The sequence below is a fragment of the Crocodylus porosus genome, unplaced genomic scaffold, assembly GCF_001723895.1.
Source record: "Crocodylus porosus isolate Cpor-Errol unplaced genomic scaffold, CroPor_comp1, whole genome shotgun sequence".
In the NCBI taxonomy this organism is placed as follows: Eukaryota; Metazoa; Chordata; order Crocodylia; family Crocodylidae; genus Crocodylus; species Crocodylus porosus.
Genome location: NW_017728949.1, coordinates 20090453 through 20117033, shown reverse-complemented (window position 1 = coordinate 20117033; position 26581 = coordinate 20090453). Strand labels below are relative to the sequence as shown.

At 46.4% G+C, this 26581-nt stretch overlaps 1 protein-coding gene across 3 annotated transcripts; it reads right to left on the bottom strand.

Moving 5' to 3' along the window:
• Positions 1-1205: 1205 nt before the first annotated feature.
• FTCD (formimidoyltransferase cyclodeaminase) lies at positions 1206-26581 on the bottom strand. Of its 3 annotated transcripts, XM_019554223.1 has the most exons (14): positions 26439-26581; positions 23775-23958; positions 22765-22893; positions 21576-21664; positions 19362-19541; positions 18650-18787; positions 16511-16642; positions 12159-12220; positions 9641-9767; positions 8836-8997; positions 6806-6849; positions 5921-6059; positions 4733-4828; positions 1206-1375 (listed from the first exon to the last, which is right to left on the bottom strand). In XM_019554223.1, exons 1-14 carry the CDS (start codon positions 26490-26492, stop codon positions 1289-1291), a joined length of 1623 nt encoding a protein of 540 aa, XP_019409768.1. In that variant the 5' UTR covers positions 26493-26581; the 3' UTR covers positions 1206-1288. The 3 variants fall into 3 exon arrangements, with proteins under 3 accessions (XP_019409768.1, XP_019409769.1, XP_019409770.1); XM_019554224.1 differs by lacking the exons at positions 9641-9767; positions 12159-12220; XM_019554225.1 differs by lacking the exons at positions 1206-1375; positions 4733-4828; positions 5921-6059; positions 6806-6849 and adding an exon at positions 8564-8741.

Here is a 26581-nt window from a genome sequence, read left to right as displayed (position 1 = left end):
GAGGAGGATTCTCACTCTTTGTTGCATGTCCCTGAAACCTCTCTCAGAAACAGCAGGGTGCTGAATGTGTTTGTCCTCCATGAGAGCTTGCACCTTGGGCTGCCTGGAAAAGAATGACTGGGCAGGATTACTCCCTCCAGCAGGTTTTCTTGGAAGATGGGGAGAGTACACAATGTTTTCCTTCCAAATTCCACCCCTTGGGCAGGGGTCCCATCCCCCCTCAAGAAACAGGCTGCAGAGCCTACCTAGTGGTTTCTAGGACCCTCATGGAATAAAGAGGGAGCTTAGGCCATCTTTGGAAGGACTGGCCCCAGTAGTTTCTTGCTTCATGGCAGCAGGGCTCCACTGAAGTTTTCCTGCTGGGCCTTCCCCAACCAAAAAATCTCCAGTAGAGACTTGATTGCCAGAGGATCTTATTCATGGTGGCATCACTTGCATTGAGTGTACTGAAACATCCAAACCTGGATGTCAAGACACCTACTTCTAGCCCCAGAGCTGCTGCCAGGGCCACTGGAGGAACCTGTGTCCCACTGTAAGGTTGTGCATGAAATCATGTATCCTCACCAGAAGCCAGACATGTATGGTTTAAAGAAATAAGATCGTTCTCCCAGAGTCCAGTCATTCCCATGCTGCAAATCTCTCACCCTCTAAATTGCCTGCTGGAAATAGAGGGCATGATATACCCTAATAGGCAGGAGGGGAAAGCAGTGTCTCCATTATGTAATGCCAACTGCTCTTGGAAACTATGAGACTTCCCACTTCAGGCGCCTAATAAGAAGACATAAAAAGTCACTCTGTGCTTTCTAAAAAGTGGCAGCAATTCCCTCTGAAGGTAGAGCTGGAACAGCCAAGACAGTGCAGCTCCCAAGACACAGACAGTACCAGGGGCTGGCAGGCCAGGCAATAGGCAGGCAAAATGTGCTCCATAGGGCACCTCAGGGTGATTTGAGCTCTCCATCACCTCCCAGGCAGCCAAGCCCCTCTTCTCCATGGCTCACACATCTGCTCTTGTAGGAGATAATGGATTTTGATGCCATAAGCACTGACCCAGGAGTTTTGTACACCTGCCACAGGTTAATGTGTGCAGGGTAAAGGTAAGACCGCCCATAACCCTAGGGGTCGGTCGCATCAGGAAGAGTCTCATTGTGGAGTCTGTCTCACCAGAGATGACATCTGTTGGAACAGAAAACAACACAGGAAATGTGTCCATTTCACATTTGTATTCTCTGAAATTTAGCCCACCAAAGCTGGGATTCAACTCTGGCGTCTTCCATAGTGACTATCTCCTTCACACTCCCCGGCTCTCAAGCAGTCTCAGCACAAATGCAGTGCTACTCTTGGCCTCTTCCAAGAAACTGGAAACTTTTCCATACATCTGTGCACATGAAAGAAAAAGTCCACCGTTAGCCTCATCAATGACCACAAAACCATGACTCTTCACTGCGCTATGCCACAGGACCTCTCCTCTCTCTGGCATGGTGTATAATCAGCTGTGTGCAGCACCCATTTCTGACTGGCTGACTCAAGACACTGGCTTCCAGAGCATGCTCCTGCAAGGTCACTTGCATTATGTGGGTGTGGTTCAAAGCCAGTTTCATTTCCAGAGCCTGCAGGACACTCCCAGTCTCAGAAACAAAAGAGCACAGTGCAAACCAAGGTCTTCTCGGTCACTGCTATGTTAACTGCCTGGCATCAGGCCACAGCCCACAGCAGGTGTAGTTCCTACTGTATATGGGTTCCACTGAAACTAATGCTTTGTGTTTTTTTGACAAACCCAGCAGTGATGTGACTTGCATGTGGTGTAAGCATGGCAAAACAGATGAAAATAAAAACAGAGATTAATGTAACTTGCATTGATGTGGCTTTTAGTGAGTGCACATACCCCATCTAACTTCCACTCTGAGTGAAGCACAGCATGAAACCCCATTTATAGTCAGTGCAGATAAAGCCATGCTCTCTCATACCCTTGCTATGACTCTACCTAATGCTCATTCCTCAACACTGTCTTCCTTTCACAGGCTTTTGGCTTATGATCCCTCCATCACAACTCTTCACCAACACCTAATGACTTCGGAGCCTGTGCTGACCTTCCAGATTTTGGAACACATGCCTCGCCGGGACCTCTTGGGGCACTGAGACCAGTCCCCTGCTATCACAGGCTCCATATCACATAAGACTGTTCATTAACTGATTAAGCTCTACTTTAAGGTGGGTTAGATTTCTTGCTTCCACTACTTTTGACTGTTTCTCTGACAATAGTTAGAAATTTTGATGGCTAGAAACACTCCTTTGATGGCTAGAGACCTTCTTTCTAGCCTAAATTCATATGTGACTAGTTTATACCAGTTTGTTCTTATACCATGTTTTTTTCCTTTAGCTTTAATACCATTTTTCTCTTCCCTGGTGACTTAGCCCCTGATGCATTTAGAGAGAGAAACTGAGTCTTCTCACCATTTTTTTTACTAGACTAAACAGGACAAGTGGTTCTAAGCTTCTCTCCTAAGATAATCTTTCCTGATCATGCTACTTGCTCTTCTCTGCATCTCTTCTAGTTTGATTCATTTTTCTTGAATATGGCAGAAACAATTGTGCACAGTGTTCCAGATGAGGTCTCCACAATACTTAGTGTAATGTCACTAACGGTTTCCCATCTCTAGGCAAAACACCTCTCCTGATATATTCTCAGATGATTCTTTCATTTTCGGTGGCTGTATCACATTGGTGGTTCATACTCAGCCTATGCTTAACCAAAACACCCAGGTTTTTTCTCCTCCTCCTCCTCTGTCATTTCTAGCTAATAAGCCTTCAGTTTATAAAAGGAAGTCTTATTATTGGTCCCCCAAGTCTGTAATTTTGCATTTTGTACTGGCAGAACTTCCTCCAATTTCTACTTGTCCAGCCTTCAATGTCATTCAACTCCATGTCTGATGCTCCAGTCTTGCATTACATGAGTAATGCCTCCTAACCATGTGTCATCAGCGGATTCCATTAATATTAATTCTTTGTGCCCAAGTCAGTAATGAAAATGTTAATTCAGATTGCTCCCAAGACTAATTTTTGAGGAACTCCGCTAATAGTCCACTTCCATCCTGATAGCTCCCTTTCTGTACAGACTTGTCATCTCTCCCCTCTAGCCAATTCCTATCCACCTTCCAATTCTTGTACCAAGCCCTTCTTCTCCAATGTAGCTAATACTTTAGAAGCCAAATTACATGACTTAAGAGCCTGAATCCACTTAGGCAACTTTGAAATTTTTATTCAGTTGCTCAGCTGATTGTCCCTCTTTGCATAACCTGGAACTCATTTCTCTCTTCAGACCACCCCAATCTCAGCTTCCCAGCGAAAGGAGGTCACAGTGCATCTAGCATTTGAGAGGACAGCTTGAGAAAAGGTGGAGTGTGGAAAAGAGAAAAAACACCTCATGCCCAAGGGGACTTCTGACCCATGCAATGGAACCAATGTGAGGGGCCTGCCTCTGAGGGACTGGATAGGAATAGCTTACCAGATCCCAGAGAAATAAACTGCACCTGCCAGATACCCCAGGTAACAAAGTATAAGAAGCATTAAACACAACATTTTAGCCCTGGTCTGGCTTTCTGACTTGTGTGAAGCATTTTAATATCAGGAGCCCACTGGGGCAATAATGCTGGGCTGCAAGACTCCAATAAAAAGGTCATTGTTTTATTAGGGTGTTGCATAGTTTTGCAAAAGATGGTTTGATTTGTTGGAATATCTTCACTGCACATCCCTTCAGGTCTCCAGCCTGTAAGAACCTAGCAATAGTACTCCTGATCCCTTGGTCACAATGGAAGGAGGGAGATCTCATCACCAGCAGCAAGTGGAAAGAAGGATCTAGTGCACAGCCTATAAGCAAACCTTCCTAAGCCGTGGGTAGATGAAATGAGGGGCATGTGTGCACGACACTTTAAAGTGGGTTAAATGCTTCTGCACCACTTTAATGGTGTTGTTGTTTGCCCGTGTTTGCAGAATGAAGCACTGGGCTCCAGGCAGCTCAGGGGCTCCGCAGGAAGCCCGTGCAGGCAACCTGGCAGCAGCCTGCCCAAGAAGAGGCAAGCCCTGACCAAGAAAAGTAGTGAGCCTGATCTTTTTTTCCCCTGGAGCCTGCCTGAGCTGCACAGGGGCCCGGTGCTTCCCTCTGCAGCTGCGATGCCCCCAGAACCAGCGGAGCCGGGTGCTGCCGATGCCGTGGAGGGAAACACCAGCCCTGCCTGCAGCCCAGGGACTGCTCCATCTGCCAGCAGCTCCTGCCCCAGGATAGGGAGATAAGTTTGGATGTGTGCACAACATGGGGGTTTAAAGGGTTTAAAGGACCCTAAATTGAAGCAGTGTTTTTAAAAAACCCACCGCTTCAATTTAGGGTCCCCCATCACATACTGTGAACTAGTTCCCAGACACTCTTGGTGTCCCATGCTGCCTCTCATTCTGGACCCAGAGGCAGCTTATCCTTACAGCCAAGCCATCTCTCTTTCATTACAGCTATGGAGCCTTTGTGCGAGGTGAAACATCCTCCTCATACAGGAAATGGAGCCCCTGCTGCATATGCTTTCACAGGGAATTCTAGCCTGTATTTCAACCCCACATACCATCTCAGTAATCATGTCCTCTCCTCACACAGAATGTGGGCTGGACTTATGTGACACATTCAGGAGCCACTACATCTCCTTATTGCATGCATTCAGTTAGAAGCAAGGGAACCAGAAGTCTTACTTACCATTTTCTTAAACTCCTCATCTGTTATATCTTTGAGATTGATCATTACGTTGAAATAGGCACCAAACACTCCAGCTTCTAAAGCTTTAGCTGCCACCTAAAGGCAAATTTAAATTGTACTTAAGAAGGCTGAATGTCTATTTTTAATCCCTTCACCATCAAGTCAGAGCTGCATTTAATTTAAGCCTTTATGGCAAAGCTTTTACTGCTATAAATTGGAATTAAGTTATTTTCAACTTTAATGGCATGACACCAATTCATGCCCACAGAGGGCCTCATGCTGTCATTTACCCCTTTCCATCTGTAGATCTCAAAATTCTTCAAATTTGGAGAGAGCATCATTGTTTCGATTTTACAGATGGAGAAACTAAGGCAAAGGGAAGTTATGGTGAAGGTGGAAAGGGGTGACAAGTTTTGGCTAGTTGGAACCCAGCAAGTATTTAGGCAACTAAAATAAGTGGCCAAGTTTGAAAATGTTGGCTAAGATGACTCACCCAAAATCAAACAAAGTCAGTGGCAGCATTTCTGACTCTCATACTAGTACTGTACTCTGGGCCACTGGACCAGGCTGACTCATGATAGTGTGGGGCTTGGGAGAAACTTCAGGAAGCTACACTGACAGGGAAGATCAAAAGTGTATGTGTGGCTATACATGTGCTTGCGGGTGGGGAGGGGCCATTTTAATTACAGCGGTTCTCAGACAGCTGCTCTAATCAAAACAGCTCACTGCCATGTGTATTAAGCCCCCCACATTTTAAAATGGCCACAAGTGCACTTTAACTAAAGCTCATTCCACCAGCTTCAGTTAAAGCACCGTGCCGGAGCGTTTGAATTAGAATGCAGAGCAGACTTGATTAATTGCGTCTGTTCTGACACGTTCTAATTAGAAGGTGAACCAGCACATCTATAGGCAGCCTTCTGTGCCAACACATTTCTCCATCTGCTGGCCACTAGATGTCCCACTAGATAAGTCAGTAGCCTGCAATATAGGAGACCCCGGGTAAGTCCCCTAATCTGCCACAGAGTCTATAGGGGGCTCACACAAGTACTATAGACCATTCTATTTCCTAACAATGATAGACTTTCACTGTATCCCCTGTTCTTGGGGCTCCAAAGCAGATTTCTTTGAGGCTGCACCAAACTTTCTGAAACATTGCAGAAGATTCCAGGCCCCTTCCTGGGCCCATACCTGAATATCTGATTTACATGCAAGATTCCCATGCCGAGCCATCTCCTTTAAAATAGGCCACAAGGAATTCACCTTCTCTATCATTGCAAAAGGGACACCCACAGCCTTCTTCAGCCCCTGCTGCATAGCAGCTTCACGCCTGCAAAAGGTAGGTGAACCAGGGGAAAAACATAGTCAATGAGTCTGGATCAGGCAAACCAGGCACAACAGTCTGCTGGAGTAACAGAGTATCCTAGAAATCAACCTAGCAAAACAGGCAGACTATGCAAGTTTATATTATTTTACTCACTCAATTAAACTGGCTAGATGGATTTCAGTACATAGAAGTGTACGTCAATCCAAAGTTCGCAGTGGCAATACGAGGACAGATCAATTTGGGACAAACATTCAAAATATAAAATCCTACTCAAAGGAGTCCTCCACACTCTAGTATGGCTCCCTGCGCTCTCCCAGCCCAGGAAAAGGCAGATGTTAGTTTTGCCATATGATACAAAGGTCTCACATACATATGCACACACACACTTTGGGTGCGTCTACATGTCGCCATATGGCAACATTGCTATGGCACCATGCTTTATTACTTCCAAAGTAACCGCCTGTACTGTGCTGCGCACACAGCGCACGATTAGATTTCACCCCTACATTGCTGTAGCGGCGCACTAAAACAGGGGAGCGCACCTACCAACATAGCTGTTGATCATGTACAGACCCACATGATCGTTACACTGCTGTAGCGCCGTATACGGCAACGTAGCACGTCGCTACGCTGCCATAGGACAATGTGTAGACACGCCCTTTAAGACATAACCAAAGCCTGTGGAAGCCAAATTCTAGTTCTTCTATAGATTTCAGTACGTTTGATTCAGGACTTCTCACAATACCCACTTTTCTCTTTCTTCAGAGGTGTTCTTAGGCAGCTTCATCGCATCCTGTAGAGAGACAAACAAAGTACATTGAAGCAGAGGATGGCAGAGCTGGTTAGTGGGTATAGGAAACCTAATTCCAATGCACTACAGTGCCTCACACACCTTGAACCTCTGGCCTCTCTCAAGGGCACTAGGCTGAATCTCTCTGCATGAAGGGTGGGAATGGTTGGACGAGATCTAGGCATTTGAAGACAAAGCACTCTGTAGTGTCATACTCCCCCTTCAATGCTGTAGGGTCATCTTCAACACTGGCACAAATTAGAGCAGCCTGGCAGCTGCTCCAAGTCACATAAAGGCTGGGGCTCATACTCATCCTTTAAATGAGGACAGTGCAGCTGTCCCACTGATGCTGCCTTCTCCTCTCTCCTATGCTAACAATAGTTTCAGTGCAGGACACGCTCTGCTCCATGGGAAATGTGACTACACTGTGTCCTGCCTTTATTGACTGTTTACTTTGATGAATGCACGTTTCGCCCTACTCCCCTCATCCCCAACCCCCTTGGCAAACTGATCTCACAGGGTTGGGGCTGCAGCAGAAGCCTGGCTAGGCAAGAAAGAGAGACCTGGAAAGACCAGCTGTGCAATGACTGCAAACTGCCTGAAAACATTAAAGGCAACCCTGCCACACCCATTGCCTTTGGCACTGGCACTCAAAGTGAAGTTTGGAGTCAGAGCTGGCAGGACCAGACAGGCCACAGAGGGGTTCACCTAAGGCAGCAAATTGAATGGGGTGGCAAAAATGCAGGTGCCCTTTGCTTCACGCCAGGCCCTGGAAGATGCAGACAGCTGGAAGCAGGCAGGTGCTAGGCGGTGGATGGGGACAGTGCTGAGGGCAGTGCTGTGGGGCTTCAACCCACCTGCTTGTCCCAGGCTCTGGTCATGCCCTGTGCCTGGGCATGCTGATGGGGGAGTCTGCAGGGATCTGCCTCCATCTCCATAGGACAGGTTGCAGCCAGGAGTGGGAACCCCACGGGTAAGGTGGTACAGATAGGCCAGCACTGGGGAGACGAGCCCCCCATGCACACGGTGGCTCAGTCTATGTGGAGGGGCCACAGCACAGTCCAGAGTAGCAGCCAGCAGGGTACACTGGTGGAAGGGGAGCCTGGCCCACCCTGACCTGGAGCCTGTGGGGTACCCAGCTGGGCATGCCCACACCTGCCCAGCTGTGTGGGGTGAAAAGCTGGGGTGGTAAAGCCATGGGGGTGCCTGGGTCCCTGCCTGGCCTCTGGCTCCCTTACCGGAGTAAGCAGGGCCTCTGTGGGTAGCAGAGCAGGAGGGGTTGGTACTGGCACTGGTGCAGAGGGGTGGGGGCAGGGCAGGCAGGACAGTCAGTCAGGGGCATTTTGCCCTGGTAGCAAAAATCCTTTCCCAGCGAGCGCTGGCCAGGGTGTGGGAGCACTGCAGCCACTTTTCAGCTGGTGCGATTGGCTGTGGGGGACACCCCCAGTCATTGAGATTGGCTGTGTGGGGACCTCTGCTCCGGTAGCTGACTGGTCACTGGGGGGGGGCATGTGACCCCCCTAGCTAAGATGGCACCAGTCACCCATGGCTTCACCAACTTCAGCTGAGCTGCAGGAATCTGTATTAGCTGAGCATCTGGCTCACTGTATTTGTTATGGTGCCTCTCTGGCTCTATTATTAATACCAATGTGAAAACAGAAACAGGAAGCAATGACTACGTAGATGTTAACAGGCTTGTGCCGTGGCAATGTTTTTACTGGCCTCCATCCAGCTGCCACAATTTAGCAGAGAGACTGGCAGTATCAGTCACCCCTAAGGCAGGGATAAGTTGGTGTCCTACACGGGATAACCAATAAGGCAGCCAAAATTTTGCAGAGAATCCCAGATAACATCCTCCCTTTACCCAGGACCTCATGATTGGCATTACAAGCCAGCTGAAAGGGAACGAGAGACAGGTGAAGCCATTAAAATTGGAGATGAGTGCTGGAGAGACAGGTGGTAGACACAGCAGCTAAAAATGTCACTTACCATGTAACTGGTGAAAGCCTGGGAGTCTGTGTCTACCATTGCGATCAGCTCGGTCATGGCCTGGTGGAAAGGAGGGATCAGATTCCTCATGACTGAGTCCAGCTCCTCAAACTGGCGCTTCCCATATGTCATCAGGCCCACCATGCAGCCCAGGGCTGCCCCCTGGAATAAGACATGATAAAATTTGCTAGCAGACTCTCCTCTCCACCCTACCACGTAACAGAGAAACAAGAACAGCCTGCCACTGTCTAAGATGGCTGCCCCTACAACCATAGACAGACAGCCCCAGCCCTACCCATTCAGAGCACTGCCATATTCATAGGGTTTTCCCAAATGCTGAGTAACTTCTCCTGCTGCATCCTGTTGCTCTGAAGAAACCACATCAAGGGTGGGTGATGCTTGGGCAATAAATAGTGGACATGGTTATGTCACTGGTAAAAGAGGTGAAGGTAGAACCAGGCACGAGAATGTCCCTAGAGCTAAGGGATAGTTAAGTTGGGCGAGTGCTGCCGGTATCAAGCACTATTCTCAGGAGTGTTCAGTGCTGTGACCAGCTTTCTCTCTTCTAACTCCAAGTCCACCCTCCACTACTTAAAGGGAGAGGGACTTCATGTCAGCTAAATGCTGCTGAGATGGGGCTTCCACATTGACCTCATCCAGGTGGTTACACTCACTGGAAAGCAAAGAGGGCGACTTAACATCCCACCATGATCACTTTCAGTGTCTGATACTAAGCAGGCTCCACAGATCCATCGTAGTCAGCCTCCCTGGGACAGAATTCCTGCTACGCCACAGATGCACATACCATAGCAGACATTGCTGCAGACACTGATCCTCCTCCTGGAGCTGCTGACCTCGCACCAACTGCACGCACAAAGCTGTGAAGAGACTTGGACACAAGGCTCCCATCCTTGCCATCCTGCACCATGTACCTGTGTCAGCAGTTCAAGAAACAACCAATGCAATCAGCTCTAGGCAGCTAATCACAAGCAAATGTAGGCAGGCTGAGCTCTCTGAGTGGATCTAAGCAAGGTACAGGGACAGTCCTGGATGTGGGTCTCTGCCCCAGTTACCATTGGATAATTTCTTGACTGGAGGGTGCAGTTGAGATTGGAATGGCATCCTGTGGATTGAAGTATCATGATTCATGGCCCAGCACTGGACGCATCTCAGCGGGGCCTCAAGGTCAGTATTACTGGAGAGGAACTCTGCTCATGTTCAGGAGATCTTATCTAACCTCAACCTTTCATGAATGAGAACTGGTGAATCCAGAAGCTAACATGTGAAAGCAATTAAGAGAAACACTTCATATGAGAGGGGTCCTTTTCCCTGGTGAAATGCACAGATTTTCCCATAAAGTATGCCTTTTTACTTTAAAGACTGTGGGGGCAGGTTATTCCTTCCGCTGTATCAACAGAGGAGCCCCTGAACAGGCAGATGTACCTGGGAGACATGGAAGGACATAAATCCCTCCACTTGGGCACTGTGGGTACTGGGCTTCCAAACAGGACAGTGGGGCAAGCCAACAGGTACTGCCAATCTCTGTTGCATCCTCACAGTTCCACACGGATTAATCATGTGAGAAAGCAGGTATAATCAGGGGTTAACTCCCACTTTTGGTTGGAGTTAGAAACAGAAAAGGGCATGGGAAAAGAAGCACTTCTAGTCTTCAAGTGTGTTTGGGGGGCAGATCCACATGCATTCACACCTCTACTCTCAAACACTTAGTTTCACTAGGCATGTCCATACTACCTCCCTCCTGAGCCTGGGACAACCACCAAGAAATAAACCCTGCTCACTCAGGGTGAAGTTACATGTTACACTTAGATCACATTAATGGCACTTAAAAACATGAACATTTACATGTCAAAGCATGTTAACTCATGTTAACTGCCCTCTAAACATCTCAGAGTTACATCAGTTCAGGCAAAGGTTAACTCTGGACCCTGCTACCTATCTTACTTTAGTGTAACTTCAGTCTGCTCCATAGAGATAAAATGAGCAATTTGCAGTCCTCCAGCATTCCAGGACGCACTGCTCCCAGCCACCCTCCTACCCAGAGCAGGATTAGATCCCAAGTGCCCTGGTTCCTAGCCATGTCCCTGCTTGCTAGCCCTTTAGTAGCAAGTCAGAGCTGTGCAGGCAAGGAACAGTATTACACCTTAATATGCAACTACTCACAGCACATTCTGACTTTAACACCGCTTTCCACAGATGTAGTATGGTCTGCTGTCCACTAAGTTTTTCCACCAAACAGGCCATGTCCATACATACATGGCCTTTTGGTTCCCCGGGGACAACTATATCGTTGTCAAGTCTCATGATTTTTGGCATTGTAAAGCCTAGGCTTTGGGAATGTGAAAAAGCTTATCTCTTTCTTTTATTTATATTGATATAAAATATAAATACAATTTTATATATATAGCTAAGTTTTTCACATTCCCAAAGTGTAGATGTTAAGAACAATGTCAAAAATCATGAGCTGGCAATACTGCAACTAGCAGTGGTGCACCTTGTGCCACACACTCTCTGATGCATGGCAAGTTACCCTGGGTAGGGTAGGGGAGCCTGGGGCCAACATTGGGCTGGCCCCAACAGCCTAGTCTGGGTTTCTGTGGGCCTCTGGGGCTGCAGCAGCAGTGATCCAGCACCTCTCCCTGTGCTGCTCCCTTGCACTGTGGAGAACAGCTGAACATGCTACTGCATGTGGCACCACAGACATGTCTGTCTGTGGCACCACATACCACACAGTCACGCTCGTCTGGACACAGCCACACAGGGCAAACTGATGCTTCCAGACCAAGAAAGGCAGATACACAGGGAATGTTCAAATGTCTTTGGTGGCTTGCTAAAATATGAGAGCTAACCATTAATATAACATTTAATCTGATAGACAAATCAAAATTAAATTAATCCACTTCTTAAAGAAGACACCATATTACCTTATCAAAGGGAAATGATTTGACATTATTGAAATAAAACCAGAAAGCCAAACACTTTTTTCAGCTTTCCTCTACAGTAAATTTTGCCCAGATTGACACATTCCTGTAAAATGCTTTGATTTCATTGAAACTCTTTTCCAACAACAAATATAGTTAAGTTGAAAATGTGCCAACCTGTAAAAACAGTAGCTTTTAAAAAAAATCAAGTGCTAAGAAGCTAACCTGTGGGTGACAAGGACTAATATAGCACCAAGTGGAGTACAAATGGACTTCTAATGTCAATCCAGGAAGGTGATGCTGCCTTTCTGTTTGACAAAGCAACAACTGCTTGAGTGGAGCTAACAAGGGATGTGACAAAGAACACAGAAAAAGTGACCATACTCAATAATGCGCTCTCTGGCATTAAACGGAGACAAGGAGTCCAGGCCCAGCCTGCTGACCACCTGGAAGAGGAAAACACAGATTCACTGGAGCAGAAAGCTGCACGTAAACCTTCTTCTTTCTGTGGAGAATATTCAAAGAATAACCAGGTAGCCAGGAAACTTGAGTTAGTAATTTGTTGTAACCCATCCAGCGCAGCCTACCCTGAGTCTTGGGCAATGAACACATTCTTCTAAAACAAAACAAAACAAAAATCAATAGTGAATTCAAAAAAGGAACATCGTCAAGGCCAGTAAACTAAAACTGGATCCAGGTCTGAGACTGTTCCACCTTCCTCCCACAGTGTCCAACAAATACATAATAAAGTAATAATAATTAACTAGCTCTTATCTAGTACTTTTCCCTCCTGGCACTCAAGGGGCCTTACCAAAGATGTAAGTACCCTTGTCCCTGTTTAAAACCTGATATGAAAGCTAAGAGGAAACTGGCCCTCTCCAGTTCTACAGCAGTGGTCTGGCATTTAAAACAGCTCTATGTACTTTGAACTAGGAGAGCTGATTATCTTTATATTGTTTTTTTTAGAGAGCACCATTCTTTGTGACACGTACTGCAAGGAAAATTAATGGTTAGGTGGATCTCAGAGACAGTGCCTATTTGTGTAATGTTCTGGGAAGTTCTGGTGGAGTTTTAATCAACCCATTACGGGAGTGTAGGAATGAAAGAAACTGAAGGATCCTGGATTGTGTCTGGTCCCTGCTATTTCATTCTATAAACCTCGTCACAAACTGATCAAAAACTATCTAAAAAACTGCTGAGGTTTAATGCCCCTGTTGCCCTCCTGGAAACCCCTCCCAGAGCTTCGCTGTTCTTGTGATTAGAAACCTTCTGCTTCCTGTTCTAGATTCATTTGTGGCCAGTGTAAACCAAATTATTCACTGCCAACACTGTCCTTTTGCTTTAACAGCACTCTTGCCTCTCTGCTGTTTACCCTAGATGTACATATCTATCCCTTTCAACCTTTATGTTGCTAAATTAAAAACAAGCGTTTGTAGTCTCCTCTCATAGGATAAAGTGTCCAAGCTCTTCAAATGGATTTCTTAACAACATTAAATTGATTCCTTCCACACAAAGCACTTCTCCAAATTACTATTCACTGGACATTGCCTTCAGTATCTACCATCGATTAATCCTTCCTGATCAGCAAAACTCAGGCCTTCTCAAGAAGGTCATCTGGCATTTCACCTGCCTGGCAGATTTTATGTGGCTGCTATGACATGGCCAAGTCGTTCAGGTTCCTCGCTGTAAAGATATGAGAGAGCTCCAGTTTTGCCCCTCTGCACTTGGTCAGGCCCTTCCAGCATACAGTGTAGCCCTCAGAGGTGCTGATCTGTTCAGTTGAATGCAACTGAGAAGGGCCTAGAAACCCTGAACTTTCAACTTCTCAGTCTACTTAAGACTTAGGAGAATGCACAATTGCTGTTCCAGTTTTGGCACCAAGAGTGGAATGATTGACAGGTGAATGTTAGTAACAGGATCAAAGATGACTGGTGATGAGTAGTTGCATCTACATGTGCACATTTATTGTACAGTAACCAAAATTACTACACAGTATGGGTGCACAGCTACACATGCATGCCTGAACTGGGCAGTAAATTGGCAACTTATGCCAATTTGAGCATAAATTTGATACCTGCATCATACAGGTATCAAATGTCATAGATTGTAAGGCTGGAAGGGACCTCAGAAGATCACCAGGTCCAACCCCCTGCACCAAGCAGGAAAGAACTGGAGGTCAGGTGACCCCAGCAAGGTGACTGTCTAGTCTCCTCTTCAAGACTTCCAGGGTAGGTGATTGCACCACCTCTGGAGGGAGCTTATTCCACAGTCTGGACACCCTGACTGTGAAGAAGCTTTTCCTAATGTTGAGCCTGAATCAATGTTCCAGGAGTTTGTGGCCATTATGCCTGGTTTTCCCCTTGGGTGTCCTGGTGAACAGTTGCTCACCAAGCCCTTGATGTACTCCCCTAGCATAGCAGTAAGTTGTTACCAGGTCTCCTTCTTTTCCTCAGGCTGAAGAGTCCCAAATCCCTCATCCTTCCCTCATATGGCTTGCCTTTTAATACTCTGGTCATATGGGTGGCTCTTCTTTGGACTTGTCCTTGTTAAAGTGTGGTGCCCAGAACTGGAGGCAGTACTCCAGCTGTGGTCTCACAGCAGAAGAATCACCTCCTTGGTTTTGCTGGAGATGCATCGATTGATGCATGCCAGAGAACTATTTGCCCTACTGGCTATAGCATTGCACTGCCAGCTCTTATTCATACTGTGGTCTATTATTACCCCCAGGTCCTTTTCATTTCTGGTGCTAGTCAGTTTGGTGCCACCAAGCCTGTTGGGGGTTGCTCATCCTGAGGTGGAGCACTTCACATTTCTGCACATTGAACTTCATCAGGTTCCGATCCACCCAACTTGCCTGCCTGTCTAGGTCCTCCTATAACTGTAGCCTATCCTCAAGCATGACCACACTTCCCCATAACTTGGTGTCGTCCGTGAACTTGGCCAGTGAGCTCTTCACCCCAACATCCAAATCGTTAATAAAGATGTTGAAAAGTCCTGGACCGAACACTGATGCCTGTGGGACACCGCTGCCCACTTCTCGCCAGGATGACACAGGTCCGTTCAACTACGACTCTCTGGGTCCTATCTTGCAGCCAGTTTCTCATCCACCTGACTGTCTCAGAGTTAAGCCCACAATCTTCCAATTTTCTCATGAGGACATCGCAGGACTCTAGATCAATGGCCTTTTGGACGTCTAGGTATACAATGTCAACCTGCTCTCTCACGTCAAGCTAGCAAGTTACCTGGTCATACAAGGAGATCAGGTTGGTAATGCAAGAACTGCCCGCGATGAAGCCATGCTGGCTGTCATTCAGAATCTTACCTTCCGCAAGCTTATCGCAGATAGACTCCTTGATGAACTTTTCTAGGGTTTTTCCCTAGGATGGAAGTTAGGCTGACTGGGCTATAGTTACTCAGGTCCCCCCTCTTGCCCCTCTTGTGGATAGGCACAACACTGGCCCTCTTCCAGTCCTCAGGGACTTCTCCAGAGCGCCACGAGTTGTGGAACAGTTTTTACAGGGGTTCTGCAATGACTTCAGCCAGCTCCTTCAGCACTCTCAGATGAAGATCATCCAGTCCTGCTGACTTGCATACATCTAATTTTATTAATTGGTCATACACCAATTCTATGGCAATAGTAGGAAGGTGATTATTCCTACTGTGCTCATCCTCTGCTCTACCTGGCATGGTTTTCCCCTTAATCCGGTGAAAGACTGAGGCAAAGTAGTCATTCAGGAGTTCAACTCTCTCTTGGGCGCCAGCAACCAGCTCTCCCGAGTTGCTGAGCAACAGCCCCACACTCCCATTTATTTTCCTCCTGTTCCCTATGTACCGAAAGAAGGACTTCTTGTCCCAGTTAGTTACTGCACAGTAATGCATGTGTAGATACCTTACTGTGCAGTAATACTGTGTGCGTGGACTGACTTAGGACTAACTTTAGTCCCAAATCAGACCACACACAGCCTTAATGCACTTAGACACCTGCATGTGTAGATGCCAACCTATTCCCACTTACTGCATAGTAATTTACCATGCAGTAAATTTAAGTCAGCGTAAATGAACACCGTTGAGTGTGACTATTGCACCTTGAGTGATTGACAGGTCCTGCTGGCAGGAGAGAATGACTGGACAAGAATCGTTACCACCCTGCCATGAATGGAGAGCATCAATGAGCTGATGACATAGGGCTCTCCAAGGTTGCAAGGAAACAATGCAGGGGTATGTGTGTGCGTGCATGCACTCATGCGTGCTTGTCTCACAGTGTGTTTTTGGAATCTGTGTGGTATTGGTGCGTGTCTTGGAAAAGGATCTGTGTGGTGTGCTACCTGTCTCTCTCTATCTGTGTGCATCAGCTAGTCTGTCTACCCCTGTGGTTGGATCTGTGAGTAAGAGAAAAGAGAGTCTCTGTGTACCCTGTTTGTATCCAGTTATCTGTTACTTGTGACAGGCTGGGTGAGTAAGAGAGACTATCAATAAACTCTGTCAATAAACACTGTTTGATTTAACCACTATTAACCTGTCTCTTCTCTCTATACTTGCACTGCCTGTGGAAGTCGGATTCTCTGGCAACAATGGGTCAGTTTTAACCCTTTCTGCCCCTTTCCTTGTTCCTAATTAAGGCACCAATTAGTACTAATTAGACTTCCTCCAACACCAGGAAGCTGGTAACACTATGACTCGCAAGTCCATCTTGTGAAAGGTTTCTGAACTATACCATCAGGGAAACCCAGTCTTACCAGTCGGATTTTTTGCTCCTCCTCCACAATGAAGAGGTTCTCCTTTTTAATGTAGAACTCCGCTGCAGCGAGCATGGCCGCCTTAGGGATGAGACCCACGAGCTGGGAGCCCACCACTGGCAGGTTCAGCTCCTGCAAAAGCGGACAAGGATTTTAACAGCTTTTAACAGCAGAGTCCCAACACTCATCTCTCTCACTGCCCTCCACTCCTCATGCACACAAAGGGTCAACCACAGATGGTGCGTGCTGAGGAATCCAGCAGGCCCCTTTCCATTGTGGGTGCTGCACCCAGCAAGCAAAGGGATGTATGGAAGGGATATGGAGGCCAACAAAATGATCCCTGTTGCCACCCTGGTTTGGTAAGCATGGAATCATTAGTGACCCCAGAGCACCTTCTCCATTTAATATAACCAGGATGACCACAGTCTGTATCTTATCACCAGAGATCTGGATTTTCTTTTACCATGGAACAACATGGATTGCCTTTAAAGGAGAAAAACCGAGAAAATGATGGGTTTCCCCTTGCAGGCTGGCAGAGTTCCAGCCTGCAAGGGGCTGCTTGGGGCTGGAGGCAGCAGGACGCAGGGGGCAAGGTGTGCCACGTACCAGTTTGCACGTATACATGCACATGGCAGGCAGGCAGTGTGGTGGAGAACAGCTCCCACAGCTCTCTCCAGAAAGGTCTATGAAAGCAGGCTGGATGGAGGGGGTATAAGTGACAGAGTGGGGCAAAGGGGTGCAAAGGCAATGTGTAGGAGAGGTGGAAGGGGAGGAAACATGCCCCCCCTCCCCAATTTCTGCACACACAGTGGGGGGAAAGCTGCAGCTGGACCTGCATCCTGGTGAGTGAAGAGGACAGGGGGAGCTCTGATTTTCTAAGATAAAAAAAACCAAAATCAAATGCCAAAATATATAGGTAATTAAAATTTATTTTATTATAATGATTGAGGCACTGGTAGGCTTCCAAACTGCTTTAAAATTGTAAATATATCAGTAAAACAAAACATGTTCAACTGATACCTATCTATATCTAGTTCTATTTTTATACAGTTCTAGATATACAGTGGCATTTCATTTTAAACGTGGAAAAATGTGGATTTGGGGGTTTTTAAGAAGAGAATTTGAGATTTTTTTTTAATCAGAGAATTTGGATTTTTACACAGAAAAAAACAGGATCCCTGGTGCGAACTTAGCCCCATCCCCTTTCCCGAGTACAGCACAGCTGCTGAACAAGGAAGGACCTTCCTCATTCAGGAGCACAGCCACAGCCTTGAAGCCTTTTGCTTATCACTTCACTGAAATATGCCGTCTCCAGCCTCTGCTGCACAGCTCACTTACTCACAGGTACTGTCTCTCCCAGGGAACCTAGTAACCTTCTCTCTATGTAAGGATAGTGGGAGGGAGGGCACAGGTGCTGAAATACTCTGGTCATGGTGGTGTTTCATGCATGGACACAAACTGTGGACTTGCCCAGAGCCCCTCAGCACAGAGTGGGGCAGTCCTAACCAATTCATCCCCCACCCTGAGGAGCCTACCAGAATCCCATTCCTGCAGTGCTTCCCTGCCAGGAGGGTTCCTCGGAGGTGGGGAGGGCAGGAGCTGGTTTCTATTCGAGAACAATTCATTCTGCTTTCAGCACTCCTAAATTATGCACTGGGCTTCGAGAAACTGCCCTTGGGGAACTGGGTGTAGGTCTTGTGGGTCACCACCCTGTGAGAGCATGGCACCAGTGCAAGCTAGGCCACCATTGCCCCGAGCTGGTAAGTGAAGCACCCCATCTCATCTCATGGAAGTGAAACTCATGTTGGCAAACTTGGCCATGCCCCTTCTATGCCACGTAGTTGCCAGCCCTTAGGGGGATATGTAACCTCTTGGGTGCCTCAGAGTGCCACAGATCTCACAAGGCATGTGTCCCTATGTCCTTACAAGCACAGAGGGTAACAGATAGCTCACAGTGTATTCCTATACTTTTACCACCCCCCACGCACTACTACACAATAAGGCTTTATGGCAGATGCATGAAGACTTTAACCTGCTCCATGTGAATCAGACATTTTGACTGACAGCATATTTCCCTATAGGGAGATGGCTGCGCTGGTTAAAACTTCTGGACATTTGCTTCACACCTGTGCAGCTCACCTGGGCATCTTTGCAGACTTCCTCATAGACAGCGTGGAGGGCTGTGGTCTCAAAATCGAGCAGGTTTGTTGACACCTGGGCAATATTCTCCTCGTCCAAATACCAGCCCAAGCCTTGGACCTTCTTCAAGCGCCCAGGCTGTAAAAAACAACCATGCTTCAAACTCCAGTGACTAATTTAGCCTAGATGTGCTTTTGGATTAAGCTTTCCTCTCCAGAACAGCCAGTCCAGTATGAGATGCAACAAGTGCAGCTTTCTGCAGATGGCTTGGGATGCTCTTCACAGTTTCTAAAATAAGGGGTTGCTCATGGAGGAAAAGTAACAAGGATAGAATTGCTCACCTTTAAAAAGGATAAAGCAATGCATTTATCTCTAGAGATACAATGCTATGGGACTCTTCCCTCACCCCATATCCTTCTGCTTGATAGGTATGCCTGAGGCCTTTCAAACCTATGGAGTTCTCTGCCTGGAGGATCTTACAGCCCAAAGACTGTAGAGCTGGGTGGAGGGTCACCCCAGCTGAACTCAGACATGCCCAAGTGCTGCTTGAATCAGTGGTCCCATCACATGTAGGATAAACTATTCCAATATGAACAACTATGGCAAGAGGAATATGGGCTCAGGGGGTGGGAGAGGAGGTGGAATTATTTTTTCTCTGTCTTTCAAGGGACTGTCCTAGTCCCACCTGCTCTGAAGAGTGGGATGGAAGTACCTGGTGCTGTGCACGGCCTTGCTCCCGGATGTTGAGAGCAATACGATGGGCCAGCTCCTTCGTACATAGCAGGTTGATGTTGTATGCAATGAGGAACTTGCGGGCCCCAGTTACTGTGGCCCCCCATTTTGGCACAAAGGTTGGAGAGCCGAAATCAGGAGCCCACTCAGCCTTCTTCAGCTTGGAATCAAAGAAAAGAAAGAAAATGTGATTCACTGGAACAAAACTCCTCACTGTTTTACAGTCAGCCAGTTCTGTTTGTGGTGGCTCCTCACACCAAAGAGCTGATGCCAGCTCACAGTCTCTACCCAATGCCTCCATAGCACTGCAGGAAGCACACAGTATGCCTGCTCTGCACCTGCTAAACTTCAGTAGGGCTGTAACATAGTTGCCTTAGAGCAGCACTGTGGATCCATCAATAAGCTTTCTGATTCAGACACACATATTGGTGCACATGCAGTGCAACACCAGGCAAGTACATTCTTCTAAAATAAAATAACTCTTGAAGGATGGTTACATTCATTAAAGGTGCCTTGCTGGAAGTTCACATTATTTTGAAAAATAAAGAACACTGAAACATGTAATGAATTCTTCCTGATTTTACCAAATTATGCAGGCAAAAGAAAAAAAACCCCAGAATATGTAAAACATTTTGATTTTTTCTATCATGAGACATTTTTGTTGCAAAATTTGCTTCTATTTTTTTTTAATTATAACCTTTAAAAGGTTTGAATCCCAAAAGAAGCTTAGCATTTGGACTAATAATCAAAAAATAAATCAGCATGATCAATGAACCAAAATGTCAGTTACAGGGCTGTAATCCCAATTCAGACAGCAATGCCCAAGAGCACATGTTGGCTGTGCGCTGGCTGTACTGCATGTCGCTACCATAGACAGGCTTTAGCTCTGTTCAGAATTGTTACCAGCCATCCTCCAAAAGCAGTCATATTGTAACAGGGATGATTATCCTGCCCCTTAATGCTAATTCCAGGCACTGCAATTAGGTAAATAAACCTCTGGGAAAGTAGTTAATAATCAACTTTTAGATAAAGCAGGTCAAAGGATTTCACTCTTCCTAACACTTTAGACTTCTAAGACCCACTACAAGCAATATATGATTTTTAATGCAGTTGGGGCTTATCACATGTTTCTGAGAACTTGCATTATTCTTTGAAAAATAAAACACTTCTGATTTATCCAGTGTTGTTTATAAACAATATTTTTTTAATTTAAATTTGATGTTAAAATAACTAAGAAGATGTCTATCTAAGGATCTAGGAACTAGAAGCGTTTAGATGCCTAAAATGCATGTAGGCATCTAATGGGATTTTCTAAAGTGCATGGGAGATCAGTTTGGTGGCATCTCAGTCAGTCATCAACAGAAACTCTTTTCTATCACTTCATCCCCTAGGATACAATCCACAACCTTTCTCAAGTCCCCATCAAATTCTGTTTTACTGCTGCATGCCCCTAGTCATTAAAACTGAGCTACCACAGGCCAAAGCAGAGAGCATGTTCCAGAGTCCCAGAGCCATCATATAGATCACCCTGAGACTGCCCCATGTTTTTGATGGTAAGGGGGACCCAAGAGCAGAGGCTTCTGAGCCTGCAGCTGCAGCAGTGTGAGGTTAGTTTCCTAATCATGACGGGCTTTTCCCTACCGCTCCCTCAACCAGAAGTGGAAAAAGAAAGTTACCATGAATGTTTATCATCATTAACCAAGTTCTGACCCCATACAAAGTCCTTTGCAGTGGCACAGTCCCTTCCCCAAGGGAATCAGCAAGGATTAAGGGAAAAGTCTCTCTTACTCACGACCACCTAAAGTCATTTGTCCATTTTTGGAGCAAAGTGGAAAAAGACACTCATACGCAGGTGTCAAAGTCTCCAGTTAATGTTCTAACAAGGGTGGAGGAAGAAGATGCCTCTCACTCTTGCCAAGCTTTCTGTCCAGGATGATAAACTCAGCTCAGCCAACTGCCCTGTCCCTCTCATTATGTTCTTAGCTAGTTAAGCCTCCCATCCGCAGACACGGACAGATCCAGGACACTCAAGACCAGCTCAAATCTGGCTGGAGACCAGCTCAACCCTTAATCAGCCTCTGAGACAGTAAAGCAAGCAGAAAGGACCTTTCACTCCAGTAAGAGAAGGGTCAGGACCCCCCAACACAACACAAGCAGCACAACTGCCATTCCCAAATACTACAAAGAATTTTACCTTTTCAGGGAGTGCTTCGTATTCCCCAGCTCGGACTGCAGGCAGAGACTTCCTGCTCTCCTTCCGTGCTGCTTCTCCATACAGGTACACTGTAAGAAGAGATGCATGAGAGACAGATAAGTAGCATGCTTGTTTTTTTGTTCTTTGGGGTTTTTTTACAGAAATCTATTTGGTCTAATAAAAGATATCACCTCTACCATGAGTCCTGATTGCTTTTTCCTCTAAACCAATGAAACTACAACTTGGATACATGGGACCCTTCAACACTCATAGGCCCCACGCTGAGTGAAGACACAAGTTATTCCTCATTCATGGAATGAAAAAGGGCTGAGTGGCTGCCCTCAAGCTCAAATACTGGCTGGCTATAGTATTATGCACTGATGTGATGGACTCCAGTTTTCACTCCAGGGGAAACCTCATATAGCCTAAAGAAGAACTTCGGGGCTTTCAAAAATAAAAATAAAAAAGGAAGCTGTAGGTTACTAAGTGAGCAACAACGTCTCTATAGGCCTGGATATCCCAGATAACACATACATAGTCTATATCTACACATACATATACAGATGCATGTAGATCTACCTATATATACATCAACTTGAGCAGCATTGGTATTGATATAAATCAGCTGTTCCTTCATTTACCTGCCAAGGCATGAGCTTCCTTTACCACATGCAATGTTATCCATAAAACCCGAGATTACCCAAGAGAGTGCTGCCTGTTTTATGACTAGATGTTCCCTTGATTCCTTGGTAAGTAGCACTTTAAGTTTCAGAAATGACAACTGAGAATCGAGTCCTCAGTGTCTGGATCCCCAGCTGGTGACCCCATAAAGCAAACTGATCTTCTCAACATGCCAGGCATCCAGCCTCCGGAAGTCACGTTGCCTTCCCCCACCTTTCCAGCTGTCTGCGGGATGGGCTCCCAGAACCTCTAGTGACATTTGTGAATGATTTGCCCCTCATTTTCCTCATACAAAGGATTTAATAGCTCATGCATTTCCTTCTGGGGAATACATTAATGAGACATTTTCTCCCAAATCATCCCTTAAAAAATATATATTTTTATAACATTAGCACAGACCAATGTGTGACATCTATCTGGATGAGGGATTAAGGAAGGGACCCACATAAGAGGTCAGAAAAGAAGTTTCCACATAGAGAACTCTCTCACTTCCTCACCACCAACTCACCAGGTACCCCAAGCTCTGCGGACAGTTGCTTCCCAAACAGATTGGCACAGTGAATACAGTCTTCCATGGTGACATTCATCACTGGCACAAAAGGGCAGACATCCAGGCTACCCATCCGGGGATGTTCACCTAGAAGAGGGGAACAGCATTTCAGGGAAGTGCCCAGAGGCCTGAGTGGGGCGGAGGCAGGACAGAGGAGGGGGAGCAGAGAGAGTAGGTGTTTATCTAAGGCATTTAACTAAGGTGGTATCTTCATTTAACTATGGTATCTTCATTTATCCATCTGGACTTTCAGGACTAAGCTACTCCCCTCTTGCTTCCAGGTCACTAACATAAGAGAAATAACTGATTAAACCACCTGAATTGGCTAAACCTGCCCCAGTATTTATTCCAGCCTGAAAGCAAGCAACTGCAAGTGCAGAGAGAAGCAGAACCCTTCACATTACAGTCAGCACCAGCTGTCTGCCTTCACTTCTTCACTACAAGGGACATGAGCTCACACAATGCTTGGACAGAAGCTCCTTTCTAGTTGGGCTTTTAAAATCTAGCTGTACCTAAAGAGGAAGCCGCAGCAGTCAGCCTGTTAAACTAGTTTGAGATGTCAGCAGGGCATGGCGGGGGGGTTGGGGAGATGTAAAATGGCTCCATGGTCAGTAGGCCCAGGAGACACTGCCAGCCACATGGTCCCTCTCAAAGATTGCATGCATTTATGGCTACTACACCCTGGACCAGAAGAATGTAGACATACCTGCAGATAGCTGTGAAGGTACCAGCAGCCTGAAGAGGTTGTTGGTTGCTTGTCTGTGCCTGTGAGCTCATAAGATGTTCTACTTACATGGATGTACCATGGTTACTGCACATGTCAGGACTCAAGGCTGTACATATATTGGTTGCCTGGGCTCTGCTGATATATATGGACTCTGCCAAAATGGCGAAATAGCTTTGACGTGCAGCAGGATGCTGAGTGACTAGACTTGCAATTGCCTCCCACCCCAACACAGAATGATCACCTTTGTGTCTGCTCATGTCAATGAGCTGAAAAGCCACTCTGGCTGCCCGCAGAGCGCCCTCGACAACATCTTCTGGAGTCCCCACAAATGTATAGACTGTTCGGTTGGTAGAGGGGCCAGCATCCACATCCAGCAGGACACAGCCCTGTGTCTGAGAGATGGCCTCACTAATGGCATCTATCACCTGCAGGAGACCACAATCTAATGAGGGAATTCACAGCAGTACCCATAGCACTAGAACATAGCAAACCCTGCCTATCAGGCTATCAGCGACATGGTGAGGGCCTTAGCAGTTCTCTTCAATGGGAAGACCCCTCTGCTAAGGAAAAGAGACAAAGCAGGATTGATTCAATACATGTTAATGCTTCAATGCAACTACAAGAAGGTAACAGGAAAAATCTCAGCCAAGAGGTAACCACTAATCTTCAAATAACTGACAGCCAAGGCTGAAAAGTGCCTTCTTCATTACAATTTGCAACTGTACCCAAGGAGGCCCTTCTTGCAAGTGCCTCATTTTGTAGTCTAGTTTACCTCTAGTACTATGTATTGTACCATATGACCATCTTCCAAAGATATTTATATGGCCAGTACGCAATATGTCGTGCTTAGCAAAATGACTGCAGATGATGTATAGCAATACAGAATAATGGACAAATGCCAGCATATTTGATGGAAAGGTTTAGAATGAAACTGTATCCTAAATATGACATGGTTAATGGTGTTTCATTAACATATCTGTCAATAAACTCTTTGCAAAGGGTAACAACCATATACCAGTATTTTTATGTAAGTTTATGAAACAATTCAGTTATTTATTTCTCCTCGATTACTTAGAAATACACCGATAACTTTTGCTAGAGGGCAAGGATTGCTTAGAGTTGGACCAGCTGCATAATTGTGGCCTGTTACAAACTAGTCAGAGGGGACCAGCAGGCATTGGGGGAGTCCCTGTTCCCCCCGAGCACTACCAGGAGTGACTAGAGATAACGGTCACAAGCCGGCAGAAAGTAAATTCAGATTAGACATCAGGAGGCGCTACTTCACGGTCAGGGCGGCTAGGATCTGGAACCAACTTCCAAGAGAAGTGGTGCTGGCTCCTACCCTGGGGGTCTTTAAGACAAGGCTGGACAATCACCTTGCTGGGGTGGTTTGACCCCAGTACTCTGTCCTGCCATGGCAGGAGGTCGGCCTTGATGATCTGCTCAGGTCCCTTCTGACCCTACTAACTCTATGAAACTACGAACTGGGATAGTTAGACAAGCTTTCAAATGCAAGAATTCAACACCCAAGGAAGAATTTCTTGCATGTGAAAACTTGTCTAACCCCACCCCAACTATAAAGTTAGTCCAATAAAAGATATTACCCTAAAGAAGCCTTGCCTCTCACATAATTTCTGGACTACCACAGTTACAACATTGCTCTACCACTGCCACTGATAACTTTCCCATTGTGCAGGAACAAGTTCTACAAACAAAAAATCATCCTCATGAATGATTCTGGATGACTTATCAGAAAGCCCTGTACTAACCCAGACAAAAAGTCCCTCCCCTGAAGCCCTCAGAGTCTAAGTAAACACAAATGAGAGCAGATAGAAAAAAAACTACAGTACCACCTAATATGTAGTGTGCTTCTTGGTTGCAGCCCAGGCCTGCAGATGGAAGCTACTTGGCTTCTGGTTTGAATTTAAGAAGATGTGCTGTAAAGCACACATCGCCTGGGACTTGCCTACAGGAGAGACACCTTTCCCTGTATCATACTGCCACAGCTGCAGTCAGCAGGGGCCACCATGCCCCCCCAAACTTACTGAGCCAAAGTGTTCCCCATCCCACTTGTGTCTACACTCAGTCCCCTTCTACATTCAGTTCAAAGGACTTCCTCCTTCCTTCCACTTAGGGCCACTGGCCATCATTGACAGCACAGGAGAGACAGAAGACTTGCTGTCAGTCCCCGCAGGGTCTACTCCCACAATATAACTGCCCACTGTGCCCAGAGCTGCAAGAGCAGGGAAGGTCCTAATCAGCCTCAGGCTGGAGCAGGCTAGTTCACATAGCATCTTCAGGGAATTTAGCTACAAGGTTCTAGCAAGACTCTACTAAGCACACTCAAGCTGCATTTTTTCCTTAAGTTTGTAATTTGTCCAAGTTGAAGCAAATGTTTATGGGGATAGCAACAGACACAGCCCTGCTACAATGACTACAATCAGGCCAAATTCAAAGTCCTTGCTTCAGAGCATGCAGGTGCCATATGATCCCAAAGAAAGAGCACCATAGTGGACTATGTGAGATCCAAGCCATTGCCACTGTCTGTTGGAGTAAAAAGGAACTGGTGGGGGAGGACAGGGGGAGACTTGAAAAGGCTTTCCTGAAGCATCCTCCACCCCTGTGGAATTAGGCAAGTTTTGCCATTTAAGTGAATGGGAGCAGAATCAATCTCACAAGCAATGGATGAGTCATGTGTGAAAGGAAATCCCACTAGGTCATACAAAACACAGGTCAGTCCATAAGTACTCCACAGGTTAACCCTAACCCACATGTCCACCAGTTGCATAGACAGCCAGTGCAAAGCAGCGACCAGGGCTGCTGGACAAAAACCCAAAGACCCCCCACCCATGGTTTATCAACACTAAGTGAGTAGCTTCAGAGACAGAGACTTCATGGCCCTTACCTCTTTGTTATTCCCCTCAGAAAAGTTGGGGACACACTCCACCAGTTTGGACATTGTGCCAGGGATCCCAGGCTGCACCTGGTCTGTTTAGTATAGGGAACACACGGTGGTTTGAGCTGCCTTTTCTGCCTGGAGAGAGGTGA

Bases quoted from the DNA above. Each gene is read 5' to 3' on its own strand.
- FTCD (XM_019554223.1), bottom strand. From the start codon at position 26,492: ATGTCCAAACTGGTGGAGTGTGTCCCCAACTTTTCTGAGGGGAATAAC. The intron at 21,665-22,764 runs GTGAGTTGGTGG...CTCTTCTTACAG, and splicing joins CGCAGAGCTTGGGGTACCTG to TGTACCTGTATGGAGAAGCA. The intron at 16,643-18,649 runs GTGAGCTGCACA...CCGCTTTTGCAG, and splicing joins AAGTCTGCAAAGATGCCCAG to GAGCTGAACCTGCCAGTGGT.